Here is a 26,455-nt window from a genome sequence, read left to right as displayed (position 1 = left end):
CGACTGATTGTTGTTTCTCAACCAATAAACGTTGTTTATCAACAAATAAACAACGATTTAGAATTATTCTGATTAAGGCAGCAGAGATATAGTATGACGCAACCTATCAACTAGAGGCTTACCCATGAGCCTGCAAGAAAAGCTGTAAGGACATGTATGGGCTAACAGAAGACCGCCCCTTTCATCCTTACATCTGGACTCAAAAGGTAGCGGCAAACGAGAAGATCAAAGAGAAATGTATCGTTTATGATTTTAAGTAAACCATCCTTACTAATACAGATTATTTTTTTGATGACGAACAATAGAAATCTGATATTAATTTCCGTTCTAAGTTGACAAAGCATGAATGTCTGAACCAAAAAGTCCCGAGTTTGATCCCGATAGTAATGTAGGGATTTGTTCTTGATGTGTTATATGTAAACATATAATAACATCACAAGAAAAACACAATTTTTAAATAATTTATTTATTTTATATTTACTATACCCTGGATAAACTATAGTATTTTAAAAATGTAAAAATGGAATAAATCAAACCCTGGATAAACAAAAGTATTGCAAAATGCAAAAATGGACTAAAATCAAATACGTCCAAATAAAAGCTTGTTCAGAATCTACTTTAAAAAAAATTAAGAACTAAAATTAAGTCACATAAACCTTGAAGCAAACCAATGAATAATACAAATTCTTGATAACAAATAAGGAATATGCATATGAAAATGTTAGGAACATATATTTCTAGAACAGAAACTGCAAGGGATGATATTTGTAAAGAGTAATTTGAATGTAATTATAACTGGTAACATAATGAGATTTTCACGTTAACAAAAACTTATTTTCTGCAAATAACTAAATAAAGTTATCTTTTTATACAGGGACCTATGTTTGTATAGGTCCCTGTTTTATAGTACTATTAGTTAAATAATTATTACACCATTTAAGTTGTAAAATGTTGTGCAATTACCAGCTTACCATTAATGCCAGCATCAACATGAGGGTACCCGAGGCCATACTACACAGATATTTGAAAACAGAAAATAGGTTTTGTCATTAACACTTATTAAGTTTAAACATATTTATTTCAAACAAGTTGACATTATTTATACATATAATATCATACAACAATACTCAAATTTTCATGTTCGAAAAGGATTCTCCATAACACTTATTTTTAAACAACACAGTTAAATTATGTGAAAATATGAAAAGGTTTTGTCACTAAAACTTATTTGTTATACAACACAATTAGATTATTTGAAAACAGAAAACAGTTTGTACACTTATTTTATTCTAAATAGCGGTTATCTCTATTCTAGTGTGGCACATAAGATCATATAAGAAACCTTTGATTGCATTCATCTATCAGAACCAAATCAAACATATCCACAATGTTCATCTACTGAAAACTATAATATAGCACCATCAGTTAAACTCATCAGCAGCAGTAATATATACACTGAACTTACCTGCTATGCATTGGACTGATCAGCAAAAGCTACCAGAAGACAGTAATTGATTTTTCTTTTGTTCTAAACCAAAATGTTTGTACAATGTGCAAGTTTTATAAAAAGAACCCTTGACATTTACCTCTTGCCTATCACATGCAACCCTTGCCAGTCTGGATATTAGGTATTTAAATATTATGTTTCATAAGAATGGCTAAATTATTAAATAACTATTGAGCGGATTTTTGTTGTGATCTTACCTTGTCACTACCATGAGTATGCAATCCAAATCTCAGTCTGGCTATGAGGTATTAATGACCCGAGGTTCGTACCAATAACTCAAATCCTTAATGTAAAATAGCAAGTGGAATCCAATTTGGTATTTTTATTAAAAATAACCTTTACCCCACTGATCCACAATCTCAAGAGAACGTTCCTGGTACAAGGTATCTACATAATTATGAAGTTGGATTGCAATATCTAAGTTGGATGAGCTGTAGCCTATCTATATAGCTTATATGTAAAAGTTCAAGGTGTACAAACACCCTTAATAATGCCTAATTTTAAACTAGAAAATGCAAAACTTTGCCTATGGGATCATTTCAATATGAGGGCTAAATGTTATAAGTTTGAACAATATTCCTTCACCCATTGCTTATTACTTACTGCAGCAAAACAAATAAGCCTGAACATTTTGTAAACATGCAAGGTATAAAAGGCTTTTTTTAATGCAAACTAGATTTACCAAATATTGTTTATGGGATAATTTTAATATAGCAAAAATTCTTTTACTTTCTTCAAGAGTGTTTAAAGTGAAAAGTTCAAATGGACCCTAAATTTGATAAATGTCAATTTAATATGGAAAAAAATACATATTTATAATTGATATGAAATCCATCAGGGCATTGCCAAAAAACATCATACCAAAAAACCTTCAACTGCCTATATGATGGCATAAGCGACATTCTAAATGTAAAATGGCCACTTATTTTGATAAAATTTCAAACAAAAGGGAGTTAACTTGGCTTACGGGATAATTGTCTACTGGTGAATACATACTTAGGCTAAATGTAATCCCTCAAGCAATTCTTTATGAACCAGCTTATCAAAAACCTTGCTTGTACACCCGGCACGCCAGGATGAGCAGAACAGCTTGCCTTTTTTAAAGTCCAGCTGACAAGTATTATTATTTCAACTGCAATAGCAATTTTTGTCCTTCTTTAGGCCCCTCTGCATATTAGCACTTTTCCCTATGATACTGCATTTCCCTAATCAGCATTGTTTTCATATGATAACTTTTCCTTGAACACACATACAAAACCAGATGAAACATTGGTTGCAAGAACTTTTGCAGAACGCTAAAGCATGTTCAACATGAACAAATCAATATGCATGTGCTCATTTCCAACAAGTGTTCACAATACATCTCAAAATGCTTCTGAACGGTATCAGACTAAACTACTGTTTTGCAAATTTAGTAATCAAGTATATGCTTGTACATTGATATCCTCATATTAACGAAAAGTTGTCATTCCAAGATGCCAGAAAATGTAGAAAATAAACTGTGAATATTTATTATAAACTTATCCAGTCAGTCAATTAAATAACAGCTTCTGAAAATTGGAGTTTAGCCTTTTTGCAAAAAAACCCCAATGCATTAAAAACAAGATGTGTTGGTGAAACACTATGTCCCTTGATCCCCAATATATTTGACATTTGACCTTTGACCTTGACAGATGACCTTGCACTTTCACCACTCAAAATGTGCAGCTCCATGAGATACACATGCATGCCAAATATCAAGTTGCTATCTTCAATATTGAAAAGTTATGGCCAATGTTCAAGTTTGACGCAATAAAACCAACAAACAAACCAACAAACAAACAGGACAAAAACAATATGTCCCTTAGTAAAGACTGGGGTACATAAAAAATCATTAGAAAATGATAAAAGACAATCATGATTGAATTTACGTGTCAGTGAAAACAGAAACATATACCCAATTTTGAATCATATGTAAAAGAACTCTTTTGTGCATTTCTTTCATCATAAACACATATGAGCTGTGCTCCAGGAAAACAGGGCCTAAAGCATTTGCACAAAGTGTAGTCCCAGATTAGCCTGTGAAGTCTGCACAGGCCACTCAGATAGGACACTTTCCACATAGACTGGATTTTGGTTTAGAAGCGACTTCCTTTAAACTAATTTTTTTATAAAAATGGACAGTGTCATCCCTGATTAGCCTGAGTGGATTGCATAGGCTAATCTGGGACGACACTTTATACAAATGCACTAAGCCTCGTTTTCCAAGCAGGAGGCTGATTTATTTTTGTGCATCAACTTGAGATTAACTCTGATAGGTGTTGAAAATATATAACTAAAACATGATCACTCTACAATAAACTGCCTACATATTTTACGACATTGGCTACAATAGTAGAGATACGACTACAGCAAATATACCCAAATATACATCTGCATCCGTTTAAATGACATAAAATGATTGCAATTTTTAGCACCATCAAGTGTGGTCAACCATAATTAGGATAAACACGAAAAACCATTTGAGCCATGTCATGAGAAATGGGTCTTCTGCCATACGCAATCAGCATAACTCCAAACCAGCCTGCACAATTGCACAGGCTTGTAAGGCAGGAGCTACCCTTTCCTTATATGAAACCACGGAGCTTTGCGCGACTTTCTAGTGATGAGAGTGGCTCCCAACAAGACTCCATAGTGTATAATACTCATTTTCGCATGATGCAGCTCATATCCTTATCTTTCGTATATAAGACTCATATTTGGCAATATGCTGAGACTAATAGATCTAGTAATCATCAGACAACAATGCTTCCACATAATACAGAACAGACAAAATCTTACCAAGAATGTAGATCTACATAAAATCACAAATTGACAGTGTTAACAAACCAGTTATGGACTTTAATAGTGAAAATAAGTTTAATACATAATTTAAACAAACAATATTAAAGAGTAATTTTCAGTTTTCTTATACCGGTACTTCCAAAATGTACAAAGACAACAAATAATGGTAACTTGCAGATAACATAGACATACAATTAGACTGAGATTCCCCCATCAAAAGTTCAACTTTATAAAACCAAAGGATATTTTACACTATTAATAAAACAATCAAATATGTATGTACATCAGTGTAAAATGCTGGCAAATATTTCCAAACAAATCTTAAAGAAATATTATATAACAGTCACCTTCCTCATTTTACCATTTTTAGCAAAAAAATATGCACAACAACTTGAGAGTGACTTCCTTCACAGAATGGATACACACTTGAGTCTGTTTAATGGGTAAAATCAAGCACTCCTAAGAACGCTAATTGAAACTCTCTAAAGTTATGGTTCAAAACCATAACCTTGCAATCTCAAGGTTAACAACTTGGCCATTGCACCTGAGTGACAAACAGTTATAGTAGCCTTTCTGGGGGTAACAATTTTAATAGCAATCAGTTAAACATATTTATTTACCTTGATTGGCTAATAAGGACATCCTTGAGTCAGGTTCTTGGGTGAGAACTAGTACTTTGGAGATAAAAAGATATACTCCAGTATCAAAGGATCAAGCCTTGAACTTTCTGCTTGAATGGGTTGTCAATTATAATGAAAGGGAGGTAATTAATAGTAAACTTTAAAATCAGATAAAAAGCTTGAAATCCTCTTATATCGTGCTTATGAACATTAGATTTATAAATCAATTAAAAACATAAATATTAAAAGACATTCAAATTAAATATTTTTCAAACCATGAAAAAGGTTAACATAAGAAATGTGTCCAAAGTTAATGGATGCCCCGTCCCCAAACAAACCCTGTATGTCACTGGACAAGCCCGTCCCCAAACAAACCCTGTATGTCACTGGACAAGGATGCCCCGTCCCCAAACATACCCTGTATGTCACTGGACAAGGATGCCCTGTCCCCAAACAAACCCTGTTTGTCACTGGACAAGGATATGAGAATTGTGAAATAAATATATTGTGATCGATTAACGCATTCTGTACATATGTACCACTGCTTTGTAAATGTTCCAACACATTAAGTCTATTTCTCATATGTGTCAATGAACTTTTAGGAAGCAAGATACTTTGTGAATAAAACATGTATTTTTAAAATGATGATTTTTTTCCAATGCACTTAAAAAAACCGGAACCGACAGTCTTTCTTTAAAAAGCAAATAATGACAGACATTGTTAATAACTGACAGAAAAGAGACTTACAGTATAAAAATATTACGAATTGAACAAACTGAAAGTGTGCGAATAAATAATTCACAATACGCCTATAAACATAAAACAACTAACTAAAAAATCATCTAGATTGCCTGTAACATCAATCACTATGTTCATGAAACACCCGATGATGTAGCAGTCTGAGTTGATCCCAGAAAACAAGACTCAAAATGGAATGAGGTACCAGCCGGAAGAATGACGGGCCCCAGCCCTTGTAGAATCCCCACAATCCTTCACTGCTAAAGATCTTCACAAAACAGTCACCAAGATTCCGATAAATTAGTCCGACGCCATTTTTGTCTACTGGTTGGTTGTACAGACGTGTGGAGACGACATCGAAGGGTGTCATACATGCGACCACGACCATCCCAGCACATACACTGGGGAGGAAAGAGTTGAGTACACTGTCTGCTGGAAATACCTGCAAACACAACATTTAAACCAATTAATTTACACTGAATTGCATTCAATGCCTAAGGTTTATTGTAACGCTCTCTTTGCTTCTGAAAGCCTTATTGAAACAGAAGACTAAGTCATTGATGATTTTGTGGGAGATGTAAACACAGCTCCTAAATTGGGTATTGGTCCCATGACCTCCTGGTTGTAAGGTGGACATTATAACCACTACGCAACGTTAACACAACATTCTGACAAAACCCTGAACAACTTAAACTAAAAACAGCAATTTAGCGTTTCCTTCCAAAATTATCATCTTGACTTAATTTTTTGATTGCCATTTAATTTATAACCATGCCTTCTTGGGCCAGTCACTGAAAAATACAATTGAGTTAAATGTCATGGGTCAACAAGCTTTACACTTTACCACTCAGATTACCACTCACCACCTTGATGCGTTTGATAGTCCCTAAGAAAATCAAATTAAATTTAAGACCTATCTTACTAGATTCAAGTTTTAAAGGCTTCATTCTCTACCCTAAGATTGGACAACATCTACAGCTTCAACCTTTTTCTTGGTTTCTCATATTTTCCTCGAAAAAAGCATTGATTTTTTTTAAAGATTAAATTTTATTTGTTTGCATCACCATTATATTTATAGCCATGCCTTCTATTTGTCTCTGACAAAAAACAAGAGATGTGTTCGTCAGAAACACAATGCCCCCTATTGCGCCGCTTTTAAATATTTTTTTATTTTATTTTTGTTTGACCTTTGACCTTGAAGGATGACCTTGAACTTCTACAACTCAAAATGTGCAGCTTCATGAAAACACCGCTTTGAATTGATTTTTTTAACCCTTTGACCTTGAAGGATGACCTTGACCTTGAACTTCCACCACTCACAATGTGCAGCTTCATGAGAACGCCGCTTTGAAGTGTTTTTTTGACCTTTGACCTTGAAGGATGACCTTGACCTTCACCTTTCACCAATCAAAATGTGCAGCTCCATGAGATGCACATGCAGGTCAAATTTAAAGTTGCTATCTTCAATATTGAAAAAGTTATGGCCAATGTTAAAGTTTTCGGACGGACAGACGCCATATATTTGTCATTTGACCTTGACAGATGACCTTGACCTTCACCTTTCACCACTCAAAATGTTCAGCTCCATGAGATACACATGCATGCTAAATATCAAGTTGCTATCTTCAATAGTGAAAAAATTATGGTCAATGTTAAAGTTTTTGGACAGACGGGCAGACGCCATATATGTGACATTTGAGCTCGAAGGATCCTTGACCTTTACCTTTCACCACTCAAAATGTGCAGCTCAGTGAGATGTACATGCATGCCAAATATCAAGTTTTTATCTTCAATAATGCAAAAGTTATGGCCAACGTTAAAGTTTTTTTCAGACGGACGGACAGACTGGCATACACACATACTGACATACACTCATACTGACATACACACATACTGACTGACAGACAGTTCAACTGCTATATGCCACCTTACCGGGGGCATAAAAAGAAACATGTCACGGGGAAATCATCTTAAAAGCTTAACCTTTACTACCCAGATGTGCCCTCTGACGTGTGTAGTCACTTATAACATCAAATTAAATTCAAGACAGTTCATATTAGATTCAAGCTTTAAGGCTTCATTTCCACCACTAACATTTAATATCTTTATTGCTAGATTCAAGTTTAAAAGGTCTTTATTTCAACTCATAAGGTCCTGATGAGCAGCAAGAGCATCAAAACTGACCAGACTGCCAGTTACTTCCAAGCTGTTATGGTTTTATGATGGTTGCATATAGACATTTTCACTTTGCATCTGAACAGGACAGGATTAATACTTAACAACTTGTACAAATAACAACAACTACAGATTCAACCTTTTTTAGTTTTTCAGAGGGTTTCCTTGAAAAAGTCATCATGTTGACTTAGATTTGGTTATGATTTCTGTCATTGCCATTTGGTTTACAGCCATGCCTTCATTGGTCAGTCACTGACAAACACAATTAACCCTTTGCATGCTGGGAAATTTGTCGTCTGCTAAAATGTCGTCTGCAGAATTTCTAAAATTAGCATTTTCTTCGATTTTTTTCAAAGAATACTATCAGAATAGCAAACAGTTTGGATCCTGATGAGACGCCACGTTCTGTGGCGTCTCATCTGGATCCAAACTGTTTGCAAAGGCCTTTAAAATTCAGCTCCAGCGCTTTAAGGGTTAACAGACACGTCATGGTTAAACCAGCTTTATTGAAGTGCATTAAGTATTGTCTATCTCCATCTGTCCTCCTTTCAGAAGATAATCTGACAGTCTTCAGGTAGATTTAAAAAGGGTAGGGTGCTCAAATGGGTACTATAGTCTGCCCAATGATTGCACCCCTTTGGCCTATTTTAAATATAGCATGTATATATATTTCATAATAATAAAAAAAAAATCATTGCGAAAATTAAGTTAATTTATAGAAACTTCCAATCAAATTGCTAAATTATAATGTGATCAGATCAAAATAAGGGCATGGCAGGGGTCCGAGGGGGCAGGATAGGACCTTAGTGCAGCAGTTTGATGTACATTTGTGTGTAGGGCCTAGCTAGATGACACTATGCTTAGCCTATTGTTCCTTCAAAAGGTTTGAACAGATCATTTCCATGGAACAACAATACAATCTTGAAGGGCGAAATAAATTATCACTTATATCTTGTCATATATTTGTTATAAGTATAAGTAAATTGTTTGAATTGAAAAATACAAATAACTTAGAACTAATAAATGTTCAACAAAAATTAGAGGGTCACCCTCCTCCACATTTTTTTTCAAGAATGTACACAAATCTCACAAATGACCCCTGGGTCATTCGGATGTGCTATAATCCATGGATCCAAAGAAAAATTAAACCCCTATAGTAAAAATGTACAGCTCTTACCTTATGTTTGACAACATATCTCTTTGCAGCACCGAATGTGGAAAGTTGAGCAGCTGACCCCACCATGACCCTAAACACGGCCGCTGTTGTACCACGCCATAAACCTGACCAATGGAACACAGAGGAAACATGCTTAAAATGTTAAAAGCTATCATCTATGCAATAAGTTTTGCCAACAGAACTCACTCGAAACATGTTCATAAGCTTAAACTGCGAGATCGTGCTATGAAACTGACCAATAGAATGCAAAAAAATAAATCTAGCAATTGCCACTTATAGGGACCTTTTCATGTTTTGGTAAATTGACAAATAACAAAAATTGTTTCAGATTCGGACATTTTCGTTGTAGTCCTGATATTTGTGAGGAAACAGTAATACTGAACATTTACCATGCTCTAAAATATCCATTATACACATCATTTGACGATTGAAAATTATAAAGCATTGCAATGTGAAATGATTGAATAATTTGGAGAGTTCTGTTGTTGTATTTATATTTTGTGACACTACATTGATTGCTTATATAAATTATAAAATGCAACAATCATAGAATGAGCACGGATGGCCGAGTGGTTTAAGCGATAGACTTTAACTCCACAGGTCAGTGGTTCGAGCCCAGTTGAGGGTTACTTATTTTTCTTTCTTTAATTTTATTCTTGTTTTTTTACTAGAGCTTTAAAGATCCAACGTTTACATTTATCAATATAAAGCATTTAATGACAAACTTCAATTCATGCCACACTCTGTGAAAAGGTCCCTTTAAATATAACTTTTCTATTTTGAAAAATAATTGATACCTAGGGGGAGCCCTGCTCATAAAGCTGGCTGTAAACTCAAACAAGAAAGACCGTCTGTTGACATTGAAATCATAATCAAACTAATTATGAAGTGTTTTTTATTTATTTACGAATGCATTGAGCTTTTATGAGTATATACCACCCAGATTCATATAGATGGGAGATGGATTACTACAACTGAAGTGCAGAATCAAAGCATTTAGAGAGGTTTTGACTTTTTACATTGCTTTTGCAAGCTATTATTAAGGACAAATCTGATTGGCAAAAATTAAAAAAACTGACGCAATATAACATGTTAAGGTTAAATTTAGTTTCTTTAATCATGAGTTTTTATAATTGTTTTTTAACTATTAAACCTTAATAATTATGGTACAAAAATAATTTTTTTGAATAAAACTCGTCTCCAAAAGGCTGCAAACGCTTGGAGACCGATACTCTGACCTTATGTTCTCTTCATCTATTTCTAGTGAGAAATCATTGGAGGTAACTAACAACGGTCTCCCAATAAATACAACAGCAAATTAATGTGAAATGTTTTCCATCCTACCTTTTTTCGATATTCCTTGTATATGGCAGACAGCCCCCTGAACAGACTATGATGAGTGTTCTGCGTTACCATAACAATACTTGTTTCTAGTGAGTATTCAGGGTGGTAACTAACAAAAGGTCTCCGATTCAATACGAAACAAAACTATGTCCAATATTTCCATCCTATCTGTTATTCTGTGTTCCTTGTATATAACAGACATGAATGTTTTTCATCCTGTCCATTATTTCAAGTTTCTGGTATATAACAGACATGAATGCTTTCCATCCTAACCATTATTCCAAGTTTCTGGTATATAACAGACATGAATGTTTTCCATCCTAACCATTATTCCAAGTTTCTGGTATATAACAGACATGAAATTTTTTCATCCTATCCATTATTCCAAGTTTCTGGTATATAACAGACATGAATGTTTTACATCCTAACCATTATTCTGTGTTCCTTGTATATAACAGACTTGAATGTCTTCATTCCTAACTGTTATCCAGTGATCCCTGTATATAAAAGACATGTATGTTTCATACATGCCATACGTCCCGATCTCGGCGGGACAGTCCCGCTTTTGGACCCTTTGTCCCGCCGTCCCGCCGTGAGACGATTTGTCCCGACATTCGTAAAAAACGATGTAAGGTCTATAGGTTCCCAATAAAATTCGCTATTCAAGGTCTGTTTCGCTAACACTTACCACCGCTAATCCCTTTATTGCCCCCAATTAACAATCCGATTCTACTTATCGTGTGTACCAGTGTTGTTTATGACACCTTATCAGCGATTTATCCGCTAATTATTGATTTCATCAGGCATTCACACCATGGTGGTCTTTAAAATAGTGGTCGATTATTGCTATCGATTATAATGAAATAAATGTTGAAAATGTGTTTATTTTTGTATTTGTTTGAAACGGTTTACAAAACAATTGTTTCGTAAAATTAACTCTACGTCATTAATGAGTCTTTTACATTCAATGTTTAGTTCCAATATAGCGGGATAATCCGAATGTGCAATATACCAAAATCGCAACAAACAGTCCAATAAGTGATACCCATCCTGTCTAGTGTAATTGTAATAAAAACAACGAGGTGCTATGCATGACAGTTTGACCCTACTTCAATTAAGCTAAAATCAACGAAGTGCTATGCATGGCAGTTTGACCCTACTCCAATTAAGCCGCGACAATTGACAAGTAAAAAACTGCGCATGGATACATGCTTAAAAAAACATCGCAACAAACAGTAAAAGTGGTTCGGTAGATAGTGTACTGTAACCCGTACTTTCAGTCAACTGGATAACCTCCCCTGCGTTAATGTTTGCCATTGAAATTAATATAATGAGTATTGTTGTCGTAATGTTCTAGATTTTATACTCTTAAAAAGATGAATATTATTTCGTTGTTTGCTATTGTCTTATTTAATAAAACTGTTATTGTTATGTTTTAGATTTCATGCTTCATATCAGATGTTTTATTTCTTGAATAAAAGTATCAAGAGTTTTTGTTAGTACTATTTACTGACAATAGTAAAGGTGGAATGATAGATGGTTTTAGGTGTCCTGCTTTTTGGTCAAATGTCCCGACAATTTTTTATGGAATGTCCCGCTTTGGACCTCAAATATTATGGCATGTATGATGTTTTTCACCTTACCTGTTATTCCGTGTTCCTTGAATACAACAGACAGACCCTTGAACAAACTATCATGAGAGTGCTGCGTTCCCACGGCAATGGCAGCATTGGCTCGCGCTTGGAGCTGGGTCTTCACCTGGCAACACAGGCAGCAATGGAGAGGAGACATTCAATAGGTAAAACAACAGGGCCTGAATTCACCAAACAATTCTTAGAATTTAATTCTAAAAATAAACAATATTCTTTATATTATTATAGTCGTGATGATCGTATCTTTTCCTGGCAACACAAGCAGAAATACAGAGAGGTCATTAAAGTGTTAAAAAAACAGATTTATTCATTATATTCAGCCTCTTTCTGGGAAAACTGGGCTTAATGCATGTGCGTAGTGTTTTCCCAGATATTCCATACAAGTGGAAAGTGTCATAATTTGAAATAAGCTCAGTTTCCTAGAACATCCTGGCTCATTTATTACATTAATCTATATAATTTGTCAACATCAAATGTTTAGTCTGAAATTTTTTCTAAACCTAAATAAGTGGTTCAGTTATCAAGAAGAAATGATACTCCTGCTTTGTATGTTTTAACCCCACTATACTTCATGCAACTATAAGCAGAGTGTTAATGAAACATGTTGCACCGCCACAGCTCAATTCATTATGGAGTAAACAGAGTAAAGCAGAAACTGTTTATTTCTATATTTAGACTTTTACACTGACCCCATATACCCCTTAGGAATTCACAAGCCAGGTCAAGATATAAGGTATCTAAATTTATAAAGTCATAGTACAATATTTTCTGGTGTAACTGAGCAGAAAACATTTTACTATCCATAGTAAAGGTTACCTCGACGCCACCACAGGCAATTACTTGATGACAGTTACATATTTATTAAGTTTCATTATCATCACTCAATTTGCTCTCCAGGTATTAAACAATTACAAAATAATAATGTTGAACTTGACCTTGACTAAATGTGTCTTGTTCTGAGAAAACTGGGCTTAATTTATGTGCGTAAAGTGTCGTCCCAGAAAAGCCCGTGCAGTCTGCACAGGCTAATCAGGGACGACACTTTCTGCTTTTATGGTATTTTTAGTTTCAAGGAAGTCTCTCCTTACCAAAAATCAAGTTTAGGCGGAAAGTGTCGTCCCTGATTAGCCTGTGCGGACTGCCCAGTTTTATCAGAACAAGACACAAATATATCAAATACACAATCCCAATTGAAACAATTCATTTGTCAATAAAATAACCTCATTTGTTCTTTCATTAATTCATAGAAATTTGTTTTTGTATTTTTTAAATAACTGTGACCTTGACCTCAACCATGTTATATGCAAACAAAATTGCAATTTTGACAAATTGTATCTATAATAGACATTAGGCAAAAATACTTTAATTTATTATTGAATTATTGAACAGAAAAGATTTTTTAATTTTAGTAACTATGACCATGACATTGGCCACACCAATCCAATATGCAATCTAAAGCCAAGTCTTGAAATGAAGTATTTTCATAAAAGTTTGATGAGAGTATCTAAGCTTATTCTCAAATTATTGAGTGCAAACCACAATCTGACATGAGCCCTAACCTAAAAACACACGTTTCTTAAAAATGTAAAGGTTATAAAAAAATAAATACAAACAAGAGCTGTCTCAATCGGAAGACATATGCCCCCGAAAAACACTTTTTCGAAACCTAAACCCAGCTTTTCAAACCTAAACGCGCACCCTAAGTTCAATGTCAAGGTCAAAGGGGTCAAATTTTGTGTGCGTATGGAAAGGCCTTGTCCATATACACATGCATACCAAATATGAAGGTTACATCTGAAGAGACATAGAAGTTATGAACATTTTTCGAAACCTAAATGCAAAAGTGTGACGGACCGACGGACGGACAGGCGGACAGTGCGTTCACTAAATGCCCTCCTTCTGGGGCATAAAAACAACATAATAAGAAAATATGTTTCAACATGTACAGATTGAAATTCTGGAAATAAAAATAATCATGGATGAATTGCATGTTGTAACAGGAATTAAAAAAATATACTGTAAGATTCATTAGATGAGTGGTGTTCTGAGAAAACTGAGCATAATGCATGCGAGTTAAGTGTCGTAACTGATTTCCGCTTTTATGACATTTTTCGTTTAAATGAAGTCTCTTCTTAGCAAAAGTCTAATTTAGGCGGAAAGTGTTGTCTCTGATTAGCCTGTGCGGACTGCACAGGCTAATCAGGGACCACATTTTCCTCTTTTGTGTACTTTTTCATTGAAAAGAAGTCTCTTCTTAACAAAAATCCAGACACAGGCTAATCTGCGACAGGTCTTTACGCACATGCATTTAGCCCAGTTATCCCATAATGCAGCTCATATCAATATCATGTCAAGTGTCCCCCAGGATATCACCTGTACTGTACCATGTATAGTGGACTACCTATGGCAGCCCCTAGACACCCTGCTGTGGCCCCTGCCAGCACGGTGCGAGCCCAGATCACATGACCATCATGATCCTGCAGAGAAAAAAGGGCAGTTAAAAGAGGCAGTGACGTTTACAGGTGATTCTGAAGCAAGCTTCAATATAAAAGATTATCAAGTCTATGATAAACATTGTGATGCTGTCTTAAATGATAAAATGGTGTAATGGTTTTGCAATAACACCCTTAGAAATGCATAGAAAACAAGGCAATACACTTAAAATTCTTTAACACGCACTTTAAAAATAATCTGTGTGTTGTGTTTAAGCTATTGAAATTATATCATAATATGATTCATTAAAAAACTTATAAAAATGAGGAATGTCAATAAAAAAGACCAGGGTTCTTTTGATCTTTTCACATTACATTAGCTTCCAATATGGCAGCACATAAACATTTATAACACTGGTTGATTGGACCCTGTCAGAAGCTTGATATTAGAGTTACAGTGTATTAATATCAATTTTAAAAGCTGCCGAGTTTTGGCGATAAGCTTGGAATATCAAGCCTTTACAACGTAGATACACATTTTTACAGGTGTGTAGTCCCTTATAAAATTTAATTAAATCAAAGAACTTTCTAACTAGATTCAAGTTTTAAAGGCTTCATTTCCAACCCTTGAGATACTTATGAGCAACAAACAGCATAAAACCTGAACAGACTGCAAGTTACTCAGAGATGAGCAGCAAACAGCATAAAACCTGTCCATACTGCAAGTTACTCAGAGGTGAGCAGCAAACAGCATATAACCTATGCAGACTGCAAGTTACTCAGAGGTGAGCAGCAAACAGCATAAAACCTGTACAGACTGCAAGTTACTCAGAGGTGAGCAGCAAACAGCATAAAACCTGTACAGACTGCAAGTTACTCAGAGGTGAGCAGCAAACAGCATAAAATCTGTACAGACTGCAAGTTACTCAGAGGTGAGCAGCAAACAACATAAACCTGTACAGACTGCAAGTTACTCAGAGGTGAGCAGCAAACAGCACAAAACCTGTACAGACTGCAAGTTACTCAGAGGTGAGCAGCAAACAGCATAAAACCTGTACAGACTGCAAGTTACTCAGAGGTGAGCAGCAAACAGCATAAAACCTGTACAGACTGCAAGTTACTCAGAGGTGAGCAGCAAACAACATAAACCTGTACAGACTGCAAGTTACTCAGAGGTGAGCAGCAAACAGCACAAAACCTGTACAGACTGAAAGTTACTTAGAGGTGAGCAGCAAACAGCATAAAACCTGAACAGGCTGCGAGTTACTCAGAGGCTGTTCTGGTTTAATGATGGTTGCATGTAGCCAGTTTTACTTTGCTCCTGAGCGGGAGAGAGTAACAAGCTGTTGCACTTTAATGTCAGCTCCGAATCTTAATCATGGCCACCTTGGTAAGTCCCAGGTTGTCAAATATCTGGAAGGAACCCAGCCGGACCCCGTTCATGAAGAACTGGTACCACAAGGCGGGTACTAGCCCCTTCTGTAGGGCCAGCAGGCCGTCTGTCTTGCCTATCGTGTAGAACGCGTGGAACGAGTTCCTGGAGGTAACAGAAATGGAAATAAGAATTAAAACAAGGGCTGTTTGTAAAACATGCATGCCCCCCATATGGGCTCTCCGTTGTAGTGACAGCCATTGTGTGAATATGTTTTTTGTCACTGTGACCTTGACCTTTGACCTAGTGACCTGAAAATCAATAGGGGTCATCTGCCAGTCATGATCAATGTACCTATGAAGTTTCATGATCCTAGCCATAAGCATTCTTGAGTTATCATCCGGAAACCATTTAACTATTTCGGATCACCCTGACCTTTGACCTAGTGACCTGAAAATCCATAGGGGTCATCTGCCAGTCATGATCAATCTACCTATCAAGTTTCATGATCCTCGGAAAAAGCTTTCTTCAGTTATCATCCGGAAACCGTTTTACTACTTCGGGTCACCGTGAACTTGACCTTTGACCTAGTGACCTCAAAATCAATAGGGGTCATCTGCGAGTCATGATCAATGTACCTATCAAGTTTCATGATCCTAGGCATAAGCGTTCTTGAGTTATCATCCGGAAACCATTTTACTATTTAAAGTCAACATGACCTTGACCTTTGACCTAGTGACCTGAAAATCAATAGGGGTCATCTGCAAGTCATTATCAATGTACCTATGAAGTTTCATGATCGTAGCCATTAGCGTTCTTGAGTTATCATCCGGAAACCATTTTACTACTTCAGGTCACCGTGACCTTGACCTTTGATATAGTGACCTGAAAATCAATAGGGGTCAACTGCGAGTCATGATCAATCTACCTATCAAGTTTCATGATCCTAGGCATAAGCTTTCTTGAGTTATCATCTGGAAACCATTTTACTATTTCGGGTCACCTGACCTTGACCTTTGACCTAGTGACCTCAAAATTGATAGGGGTCATCTGCGAGTCATGACCAATGTACCTATCAAGTTTCATGATCCTAGGCATAAGCGTTCTTGAGTTATCATCCGAAAACCATTTTACTATTTCGGGTCAACGTGACCTTGACCTTTGACCTAGTGACCTGAAAATCAAAAGGGGTCATCTGCCAGCCATTATCAATCTACCTACAAAGTTTCATGATCCTAGGCATAAGAGTTCTTGAGTTATCATCTGGAAACCATTTTACTATTTTGGGTCACTGTGACCTTGACCTTTGACCTAGTGACCTGAAAATCAATAGGGGTCATCTGCGAGTCATGATCAATCTACCTATCAAGTTTCATGATCCTAGGCCTAAGCGTTCTTGAGTTATCATATGGAAACCATTTTACTATTTCGGGTAACTGTGACCTTGACCTTTGACCTAGTGACCTGAAAATTTTTAGGGATCATCTGCCAGTCATGATCAATCTACCTATCAAGTTTCGTGATCCTAGGCCTAAGCGTTTTTGAGTTATCATCCGGAAACCATTTTACTATTTCGGGTCACCGTGACCTTGACCTTTGACCTTGTGACCTCTGAATCAATAGGGGTCATCTGCCAGCCATTATCAATCTACCTACCAAGTTTCATGATCCTTGGCATAAGAGTTCTTGAGTTATCATCTGGAAACCATTTTACTATTTTGGGTCACTGTGACCTTGACCTTTGACCTAGTGACCTGAAAATCAATAGGGGTCATCTACCTATCATGATCAATCTACCTATCAAGTTTCATGATCCTAGGCCTAAGCGTTCTTGAGTTATCATCTGGAAACCATTTTACTATTTCGGGTCACTGTGACCTTGACCTTTGACCTAGTGACCTGAAAATCTTTAGGGGTCATCTGCGACTCATGATCAATCTACATATCAAGTTTCATGATCCTAGGCCTAAGCGTTTTTGAGTTATCATCCGGAAACCATTTTACTATTTCGGGTCACCGTGACCTTGACCTTTGACCTAGTGACCTCTGAATCAATAGGGGTCATCTGCGAGTCATGATCAATGTACCTATGAAGTTTCATGATCCTAGGCCCAAGCGTTTTTGAGTTATCATCCGGAAACCACCTGGTGTACGTACCGACCGACAGACCGACCGACATGTGCAAAGCAATATACCCCCTCTTCTTCGAAGGGGGGCATAAATATAGATCAAGAAGTGTAATGATAATAAATATGATGTAAATATAAACAAAGTGAAACTTCAGCTGCACCAACCGCAGAGAATTCTGGATGAACGAGACAGGCAAATCTAAATGTCTTTCGCTTGGGCAAACAAGCTTAAATGCATAAGAAACAGACCTCATGGAATAAATGCTGAACGTGATGCTTCAATATAATGTTCAAGTTTACCAAACCAGGGTCAGCCTGTCCAGTTTTATGCTCTCAATTTTTTTTGCTGGACTAATTTCATTTTATTAATACTTTATTAAATTTGTTTAGTTATTCCACCTGCTTTATAACACTATCAATAGTTAGTTCCCTTTGGGACACACTTTAATCAACTTAAATTGATGTCAGTACTGAGACGAACATATTCAGCATAATGGATAAACATAGACATGCAATATATTCCCAAATAGCCGTCAGTGTCTGGTTAATTGACCAGCAGCTATATTCATGTCTGTCAAGGTGTCAGTCTCACCAGTGACCAATCAATATCTATGGGATGAATCAATGGAGTCCTCCGTGATCAAGTATTATAGACTATTAACCCAGAAGGCATTTTGTCAATCAACATTCGAGAGAATCAATCCGAAAATGAGCTTAGATTTCAGACATTAAATAATTGTACAAAAATAAATATGAATAATGGTTTTAAATGATTTTGAAGCATTTGATATTGCATGGGAGACATAACTGTACTTAAACAGCAGTGTTGGCATAACCTAATATTGCCTTGCTATGATTATCTAGTAGGTCTTTGACTAATGGTGTTTGCTGGCCGTCTGTATACTTAATTATGATGTTTTAGTAACATTTTTGGGTCAATCTGCGCCATACATGGGCAGACCAAATCATGTATTTTTTTAGCAAAATACAGCGTCAAGTGTTAAGGAATCCATGAATCAAAACATTGTGAGCTTTACTTTAGCTGATTTTATAGCCTGTATTTGGTCATATTTCTAATTGCTTAAAGTATATTTTTTCAACAAATCCAGTCAAAAATTCCCTATGGATCGTTCAACTTTTTGATGTACAGTAAAAGAAATTATTTGTCTAGAAATAAAGAGTTGTTTATATTGTAATATGCATTTCACTAATGTTTGTAATTTACTGATTCATTTTAGTTGTATTACCAATAGTTGAAATTTATATAAAAACTAATTACTTTTTTCCCTTTTTAGAGAAAATTGATGCTAAAATTTCAAATTTCATGGGAATGAAAATTATGAGAAAAAGCCCTGAATTCAGAACCAAGCAGGGAGCTTTATATGGGGCTAATCAATGAAAAAGGTTTATGCATACCCAGTTCATAACACTTGCCCTTGGAGCTTATTATTATGCCATAAAGAGTATTAAAGTTGCTAACCTGTAGTGTATGATGTATGCTCCTTTCTTTTGAAGTTCACCTTGAAGCTGCATTCTTGTTTTCACAACCTGGATAAATAACCAACACATGAAATTAAGGTTTTAGATCATTCTATTCAGCTGCTATTAAATAATTGCATAAGTACATTAAATTTCAATAAATTTTCAGTTGTTTTTAGTTAATAAACCTAAAGGGGCAGGAGACGAGAAACAATATAGAGCATGGCTCTAGATGTCTCCTGATGGGTCCATGGCTGTGCATGCAAAATATTGTAAATTTGTACACTTAATTGACATGAGTGAAAATCATTCCTTCATAATTATGTGAACGGAATTCGGATTTCAAATATGTGATCACAAATTGGGAAAACTTAATTAAAAACATCAATATAAAGTCAAGTACAATTTATTCTCATCAATTTCTTTATTAACAAGAGCTGTGTTCATAAAACACAATTCCCCCTACTGCGCCGCTTTGAAGCCATATTTTTTACCTTTGACCTTGAAGGATGATCTTGACCTTTCACCACTTAAAATGTGCAGCTCCATGAGATACACATGCATGCAAAATATCAAGTTGCTAACATTAATATTGCAAAAGTTATGACCAAGGTTAAAGTTTTGGGACAGACACACACACACACATACAATGACAGACAGGCCAAAAACAATATACACCTGATGATTCGATCCAGGGGCATAAAAATACCTCATACATTGTATGAAGGTCACCCTATCCATTCCAAAATCATAAGATAAATGCTGCAAAAGTTCTGACTAGCTTCTTTTAATACAAAATTAAGTTTTCCAATTAACCAGATTACTTGATTGAGAAATATTTATAGGCTGGCTGTTTTCGGTCCTATTAACTAGTTTTCTTGTCTTGAAATCACTAGTAATCCATTATGTCATTAAAAAACTCAGGACGCACTCAATACATGGTTGTGCGTTATACACAGCAGTGCATTATACATGGTATTGCGTTATAAATGGTACTGGTAGCATGTTAAACATGGTAGTGCGCTGTTCATAGTAAAATATGGTAAACCTCAAGGGGATTTGTGAAGAGGCCCGCACAGCATGCGGCCATGCCACCAAGGCAGAACTCTGTCAAGTTGTTCTTCTTCATCTTCAAATCTCATCAGGGCTCAATTTGAACTGAAGCATGTTAAAAGATACTTTGCTGATACAGTTTTTGTGCAACTGGCTTAACTATGGCAGTCATCCAGACAGGCATTCTTCAAAATGTAACTGTCAGTTGAAACAAAAAATTGCAGGACTGAAAAGAGACATGTTAACATTTAAATTTATTGCCCGTGTCTGTGACAAAGATTTTTTTAGGAAATATGCCACTTCAAATTGAATTTTGCTTGTCAGGACTGCTGAACAGGCAATTTTGTGACGACTGAAACAGATGTCTATATGTGATGATGTGTCATTGTATCCAAATTTTGGGCGTAACCTAATCTGTTTGAAACGCAACAATTTTGTGGCAACTGTGTGTCAGGGAGACCCTTGAAAAAAGAACATACAACAATACAATTACTTTCTGTTAAAGCTGATTCCCAGCTGATTATAAATAAAACGTGATGAAGCCAGATTTCAGATGAAAAACTATTTTTCAATGACTTTGATTATTCCCTATGCGAACATTAAAACTTCAAATAAAGAAATTCATGAACTCGTTTTTAAATCACGAATCAAATTTGCAGCTTGCCGATCGTAAAAAGAAATGCAACGATGGACCTCAAATGAACGTCTAATCTTACCAGATGTCATGACTAGGATGCAACGTTAACAGCTGTGTTTACAACTACACCGTATTACGGGTGTGTAGAAATACCGAAATCCCCGTAATTACCGAAATCCCCCGAAATCCCCAGATATCCCCCGAAAACCCCCAGATATCCCCCGAAAACCCCCGAAATCCACAATAATGTTTATTATTTATCAAAATACTGCGGATATTAAGATAGAATATTGCAAAAAACAATCAATTCACTGATGAAAAATTGTTATTATCCATGTTTGGAAGTGAACAACTAAAATATATACATAATTATTGGGATTCCGAGCCAGAAATCCACAGAAATCCCCAGAAATCCCCAATACTATTTATTAATTATCAAAATACTGCGGATATTAAGATAGAATATTGTAGCGGGGATTTCGGTAATTCTACATTCGCCCACAGAGTACCGAAATCCCCCATATTTACATCTGAAAGTGTCAAAAATATCATTTGTATTCTTGGTTTTTGGCTTTGCTTGAATGTTTACGTGCAAAAAATAATATTAATGTTAATTATTAAGCACACTTGACAGCATAAGTTGCCGCTTAGGGGGGATTTCGGTAATTCTACATTTGCCCGCCGAGTACCGAAATCCCCCATATTCACGACTTTCAGGGTCACTATGTCATCGGTATGATTGTTTCTTGCCATCGCATAACTGTTGATGTACAAATAATGATATTAATATTAATTTTTAAGCAATCTTGACACCATACGCTGCCTCGTAGCGGGGATTTCGGTAATTCTACATTTGCCCGCCGAGTACCGAAATCCCCCATATTCACGCCTTACAGGGTCAATATGTCATTGATATGATTGTTTCTTGGCATCGCATAACTGTTGATGTACAAATAATGATATTAATATTAATTTTTAAGCACTCTTGACACCATACGCTGCCTCGTAGCGGGGATTTCGGTAATTCTACATTTGCCCGCCGAGTACCGAAATCCCCCATATTCACGCCTTACAGGGTCAATATGTCATTGATATGATTGTTTCTTGGCATCGCATAACTGTTGATGTACAAATAAAGATATTAATATTAATTTTTAAGCACTCTTGACACCGTACGCTGCCTCTTAGCGGGGATTTCGGTAATTCTACACAAGAGCATAGACACGCGCCGGTACCGAAATCCCCGCTGTACAAACCTGCAAGAGTCAAAAGAATCATTATATTGCTTACTTATTGTAGAAATCAGTCAGAAAGACAAAAACACTATCAACAATAACCCTCTTTGGTGACCTAGGTTGAAAAATTATCACTTAGGCCAGGTATTTCGGTAATTCTACATTCGCCCGCCGAGTACCGAAATCCCCCATACTCACGCCTTATATGGTCAATATGTCATTGGTATGATTGTTTCTTGGCATCGCATAACTGTTGATGTACAAATAATGATATTAATATGAATTTTTAAGCACTCTTGACACCATACGCTGCCTCGTAGCGGGGATTTCGGTAATTCTACATTTGCCCGCCGAGTACCGAAATCCCCCATATTCACGCCTTACAGGGTCACTATGTCATCGGTATCATTGTTTCTTGCCATCGCATAACTGTTAATGTACAAATAATGATATTAATATTAATTTTTAAGCACTCTTGACACCGTACGCTGCCTCTTAGCGGGGATTTCGGTAATTCTACACAAGAGCATAGACACGCGCCGGTACCGAAATCCCCGCTGTACAAACCTGCAAGAGTCAAAAGAATCATTATATTGCTTACTTATTGTAGAAATCAGTCAGAAAGACAAAAACTCCGCTAAGAGGCAGCGTATGGAGTGCTCAAAAATTAATATAAATATCATTATTTGTACAGTTATGCGATGCCAAGAAACAATCATACCAATGACATATTGACCATATAAGGCGTGAATATGGGGGATTTCGGTACTCGGCGGGCGAATGTAGAATTACCGAAATCCCTGGCCTAAGTGATAACTTTTTCAACCTAGGTCACCAAAGGGGATATTGTTGATAGTGTTTTTGTCTTTCTGACTGATTTCTACAATAAGTAAGCAATATAATGATTCTTTTGACTCTTGCAGGTTTGTACAGCGGGGATTTCGGTACCGGCACGTGTCTATGCTCTTGTGTAGAATTACCGAAATCCCCGCTAAGAGGCAGCGTACGGTGTCAAGAGTGCTTAAAAATTCATATTAATATCATTATTTGTACATCAACAGTTATGCGATGCCAAGAAACAATCATATCAATGACATATTGACCCTGTAAGGCGTGAATATGGGGGATTTCGGTACTCGGCGGGCAAATGTAAAATTACCGCAATCCCCGCTACGAGGCAGCGTATGGTGTCAAGAGTGCTTAAAAATTAATATTAATATCATTATTTGTACATCAACAGTTATGCGATGCCAAGAAACAATCATACCAATGACATATTGACCATATAAGGCGTGAATATGAGGGATTTCGGTACTCGGCGGGCGAATGTAGAATTACCGAAATCCCTGGCCTAAGTGATAATTTTTCAACCTAGGTCACCAAAGGGGATATTGTTGATAGTTTTTTGTCTTTCTGACTGATTTCTACACTAAGTAAGCAATATAATGATTCTTTTGACTCTTGCAGGTTTGTACAGCGGGGATTTCGGTACCGGCGCCTGTCTATGCTATTGTGTAGAATTACCGAAATCCCCGCTAAGAGGCAGCGTACGGTGTCAAGAGTGCTTAAAAATTCATATTAATATCATTATTTGTACATTAACAGTTATGCGATGGCAAGAAACAATCATACCGATGACATAGTGATCCTGTAAGGCGTGAATATGGGGGATTTCGGTACTCGGCGGGCAAATGTAGAATTACCGAAATCCCCCCTAAGCGGCAACTTATGCTGTCAAGTGTGCTTAATAATTAACATAAATATTATTTTTTCCACGTAAACATTCAAGCAAAGCCAAAAACCAATAATACAAATGATATTTTTGACACTTTCAGATGTAAATATGGGGGATTTCGGTACTCTGTGGGCGAATGTAGAATTACCGAAATCCCCGCTACAAGTCCATATTTTTTAAAAGAAGTGAGATATTGTTGTTAAGTTTTGTCTGTACCTCTTCTTTCTAATATCAAAAAGCCACCCAGATGATTTTTTGACACCTGAAGAGCTTTACAGGGGGGATTTCTGTTCCTGATCGTGCTTGTGAAAACATGCACTATGGATTCATACTCGGAATCCCAATAATTATGTATATATTTTAGTTTTCCACTACCAAAAATGGATAAAAACAATTTTTCATCAGTGAATTGATTGTATTTTGCAATATTCTATCTTAATATCCGCCGTATTTTGATAAATAATAAATATTATTGGGGGTTTCTGGGGATTTCTGGGGATTTCGGGCTCGGAATCCCAATAATTATGTATATATTTTAGTTTTTCACTACCAAACATGGATAAAAACAATTTTTCATCAGTGAATTGATTGTATTTTGCAATATTCTATCTTAATATCCGCAGTATTTTGATAATTAATAAATAGTATTGGGGATTATTGGGGATTTCTGGGGATTTCTGGCTCGGAATCTCAAAAATTGTGTATATATTTTAGTTTTTCACTTCCAAACATGGATAATAACAATTTTTCATCAGTGAATTGATTGTATTTTGCAATATTCTATCTTAATATCCGCAGTATTTTGATAAATAATAAATATTATTGGGGATTTCGGGGGATTTCGGGGGATTTCGGGGATTTCTGGGGATTTCGGGGGATTTTCGGTAATTACGGGGATTTCGGTATTTCTACACACCGCCGTATTACTATAAGTTTTACGCCTCCAAAAAAAGAGTCATTCAGGCGAAAACTAATTTTGTATTATAAATTAATTAATCAGGTAAGCAAAAGTATTATTTACATGCTATGTATGCTTCTTTCATAATAATAAAGACAGATTATCTTATAATGAAGCGACTTTAGTGATAAATACCGATGCTACAAAATAAATTTATTATAATGGTGAAGATGTAAACAAATCCGAGATAAAACAATCCGCATCCTCATCAGACGTAGATGACTTACACCTGTCACATGACGCTTTTTTAACAATCGCTCTGTTGAGAAATGCAAAACTTTATCTTTTGAGTAGTGTTAACTTGTCATAAGCAGATATTTTCCACAAAAATCAAAATTAGCATGGTTATATTCCAATGACAATAGTCACTCATCATGTCTTTCACAAAAATCAAAATTAGCATGGTTATATTCCAATGACAATAGTCACTCATCATGTCTTTCACACAACTGGGGGTACCGCACAACTGGCACTGTCTTCAGATATTATCTGAACTTGAAGTCTGCAGATTCTGGTTCATTAATATTCGCAATGTTTGGGTGATTAATTAGTATGTGATTGAAGTTGTGGTATTGTTTTTATTTGATCCTGAATGCATGACATTCCTTGTAATGTAATTAAGCACGTTATTTACCTACATTTTGTTGCATTATGTGTAATGTGTTTCGAGGTTTGTAAGCAATTCATAGACTAGTTACCCAGTGCCCCAGATAATTATTTCGGTAATAGGGTTTTCACCCACTGATTTTGAAAAATAGGGTGATTTCATTCTTGGAATAGGGTGAAATGAGTTATAAGATGCATACAGTAAAACCATTGCTGCTTTACTTCTGTTGAAGCTGCACACAATTGTATTGATTCAATAAAACTGTAAACTAATATAATTATCTTTAATAAACTGATGTTTCATAACATCTTTAATCCTTGAAACTGTCAATAATATAAACTTTAAACTTAAAAAAAATCGATAACACGAATGATTCGGCACTTATTGACTCTTGCTTTCTTGGTTCGATAAAGTTAGCGATCGACACATATTTTGGCGCAACAATTGCGGACGTCTTTCTCTTAGACATTTTTATTACGCATCGTATTAGAAACTGAAAGTACAGACACTTAACAAATATTTGCACAATGAACGACGGATTAAGTCAGATTGAAAACGCTTGTAACAGTTATGTCGTCGTAAATAATTTTGTCAGCCGCTTTATTTAACTATGGAATCTAGTCCGCAGAGCGTTTGAATAGCTTTGACTGTTTTATTGCCCCGTCATCCAGGCGCTTGCTGAATAAAAAGCGTCGCCGCGTAACAAAAATAATCACAAAAAATACCGAAAATGAGCAAAGTTTTTTCGATCAAAGCTATTGTATCGTACGCATCAAATAAGA

The 26,455-nt window shown here is 36.0% G+C and overlaps 2 protein-coding genes across 7 annotated transcripts in view; one reads left to right on the top strand and one right to left on the bottom strand.

The window, feature by feature from the left end:
• Positions 1-449: 449 nt before the first annotated feature.
• LOC127871606 (solute carrier family 25 member 35-like) lies at positions 450-25,195 on the bottom strand. Of its 2 annotated transcripts, none has more exons than XM_052414703.1 (8): positions 25,130-25,195; positions 20,497-20,606; positions 19,450-19,517; positions 15,855-16,005; positions 14,421-14,513; positions 12,028-12,142; positions 9,041-9,144; positions 450-6,130 (listed from the first exon to the last, which is right to left on the bottom strand). In XM_052414703.1, exons 2-8 carry the CDS (start codon positions 20,575-20,577, stop codon positions 5,810-5,812), a joined length of 933 nt encoding a protein of 310 aa, XP_052270663.1. In that variant the 5' UTR covers positions 20,578-20,606; positions 25,130-25,195; the 3' UTR covers positions 450-5,809. The 2 variants fall into 2 exon arrangements, with proteins under 2 accessions (XP_052270663.1, XP_052270662.1); XM_052414702.1 differs by lacking the exon at positions 25,130-25,195 and adding an exon at positions 21,218-21,272.
• The window catches only part of LOC127871600 (kinesin-like protein unc-104), a 170,470-nt gene continuing 169,036 nt past the window's right edge, over positions 25,022-26,455 (top strand). For all 5 annotated transcript variants that reach the window (XM_052414693.1, XM_052414694.1, XM_052414692.1 and 2 more), the window contains exon 1: positions 25,022-25,108. The gene's annotated coding sequence lies outside the window, so the exon portion shown is untranslated. The remainder of the gene's footprint in view (positions 25,109-26,455) is intronic.

This window comes from Dreissena polymorpha, chromosome 3, assembly GCF_020536995.1.
Source record: "Dreissena polymorpha isolate Duluth1 chromosome 3, UMN_Dpol_1.0, whole genome shotgun sequence".
Lineage (NCBI taxonomy): Eukaryota > Metazoa > Mollusca > Bivalvia > Myida > Dreissenidae > Dreissena > Dreissena polymorpha.
The sequence above is the reverse complement of the archived record's forward strand: the minus strand, read 5'-3'. Positions and strand labels throughout refer to the sequence as shown.

Coding starts and splice junctions, on each gene's coding strand:
- LOC127871606 (XM_052414703.1), bottom strand. CDS start 20,577: ATGAAGAAGAACAACTTGACAGAGTTCTGCCTTGGTGGCATGGCCGCA. Junction 12,143..14,420: donor TAGGTAGTCCACTATACATG/GTACAGTACAGG, acceptor CTGTGTTGCCAG/GTGAAGACCCAGCTCCAAGC. Junction 9,145..12,027: donor CAAGGAACACGGAATAACAG/GTAAGGTGAAAA, acceptor TCCATTGGTCAG/GTTTATGGCGTGGTACAACA.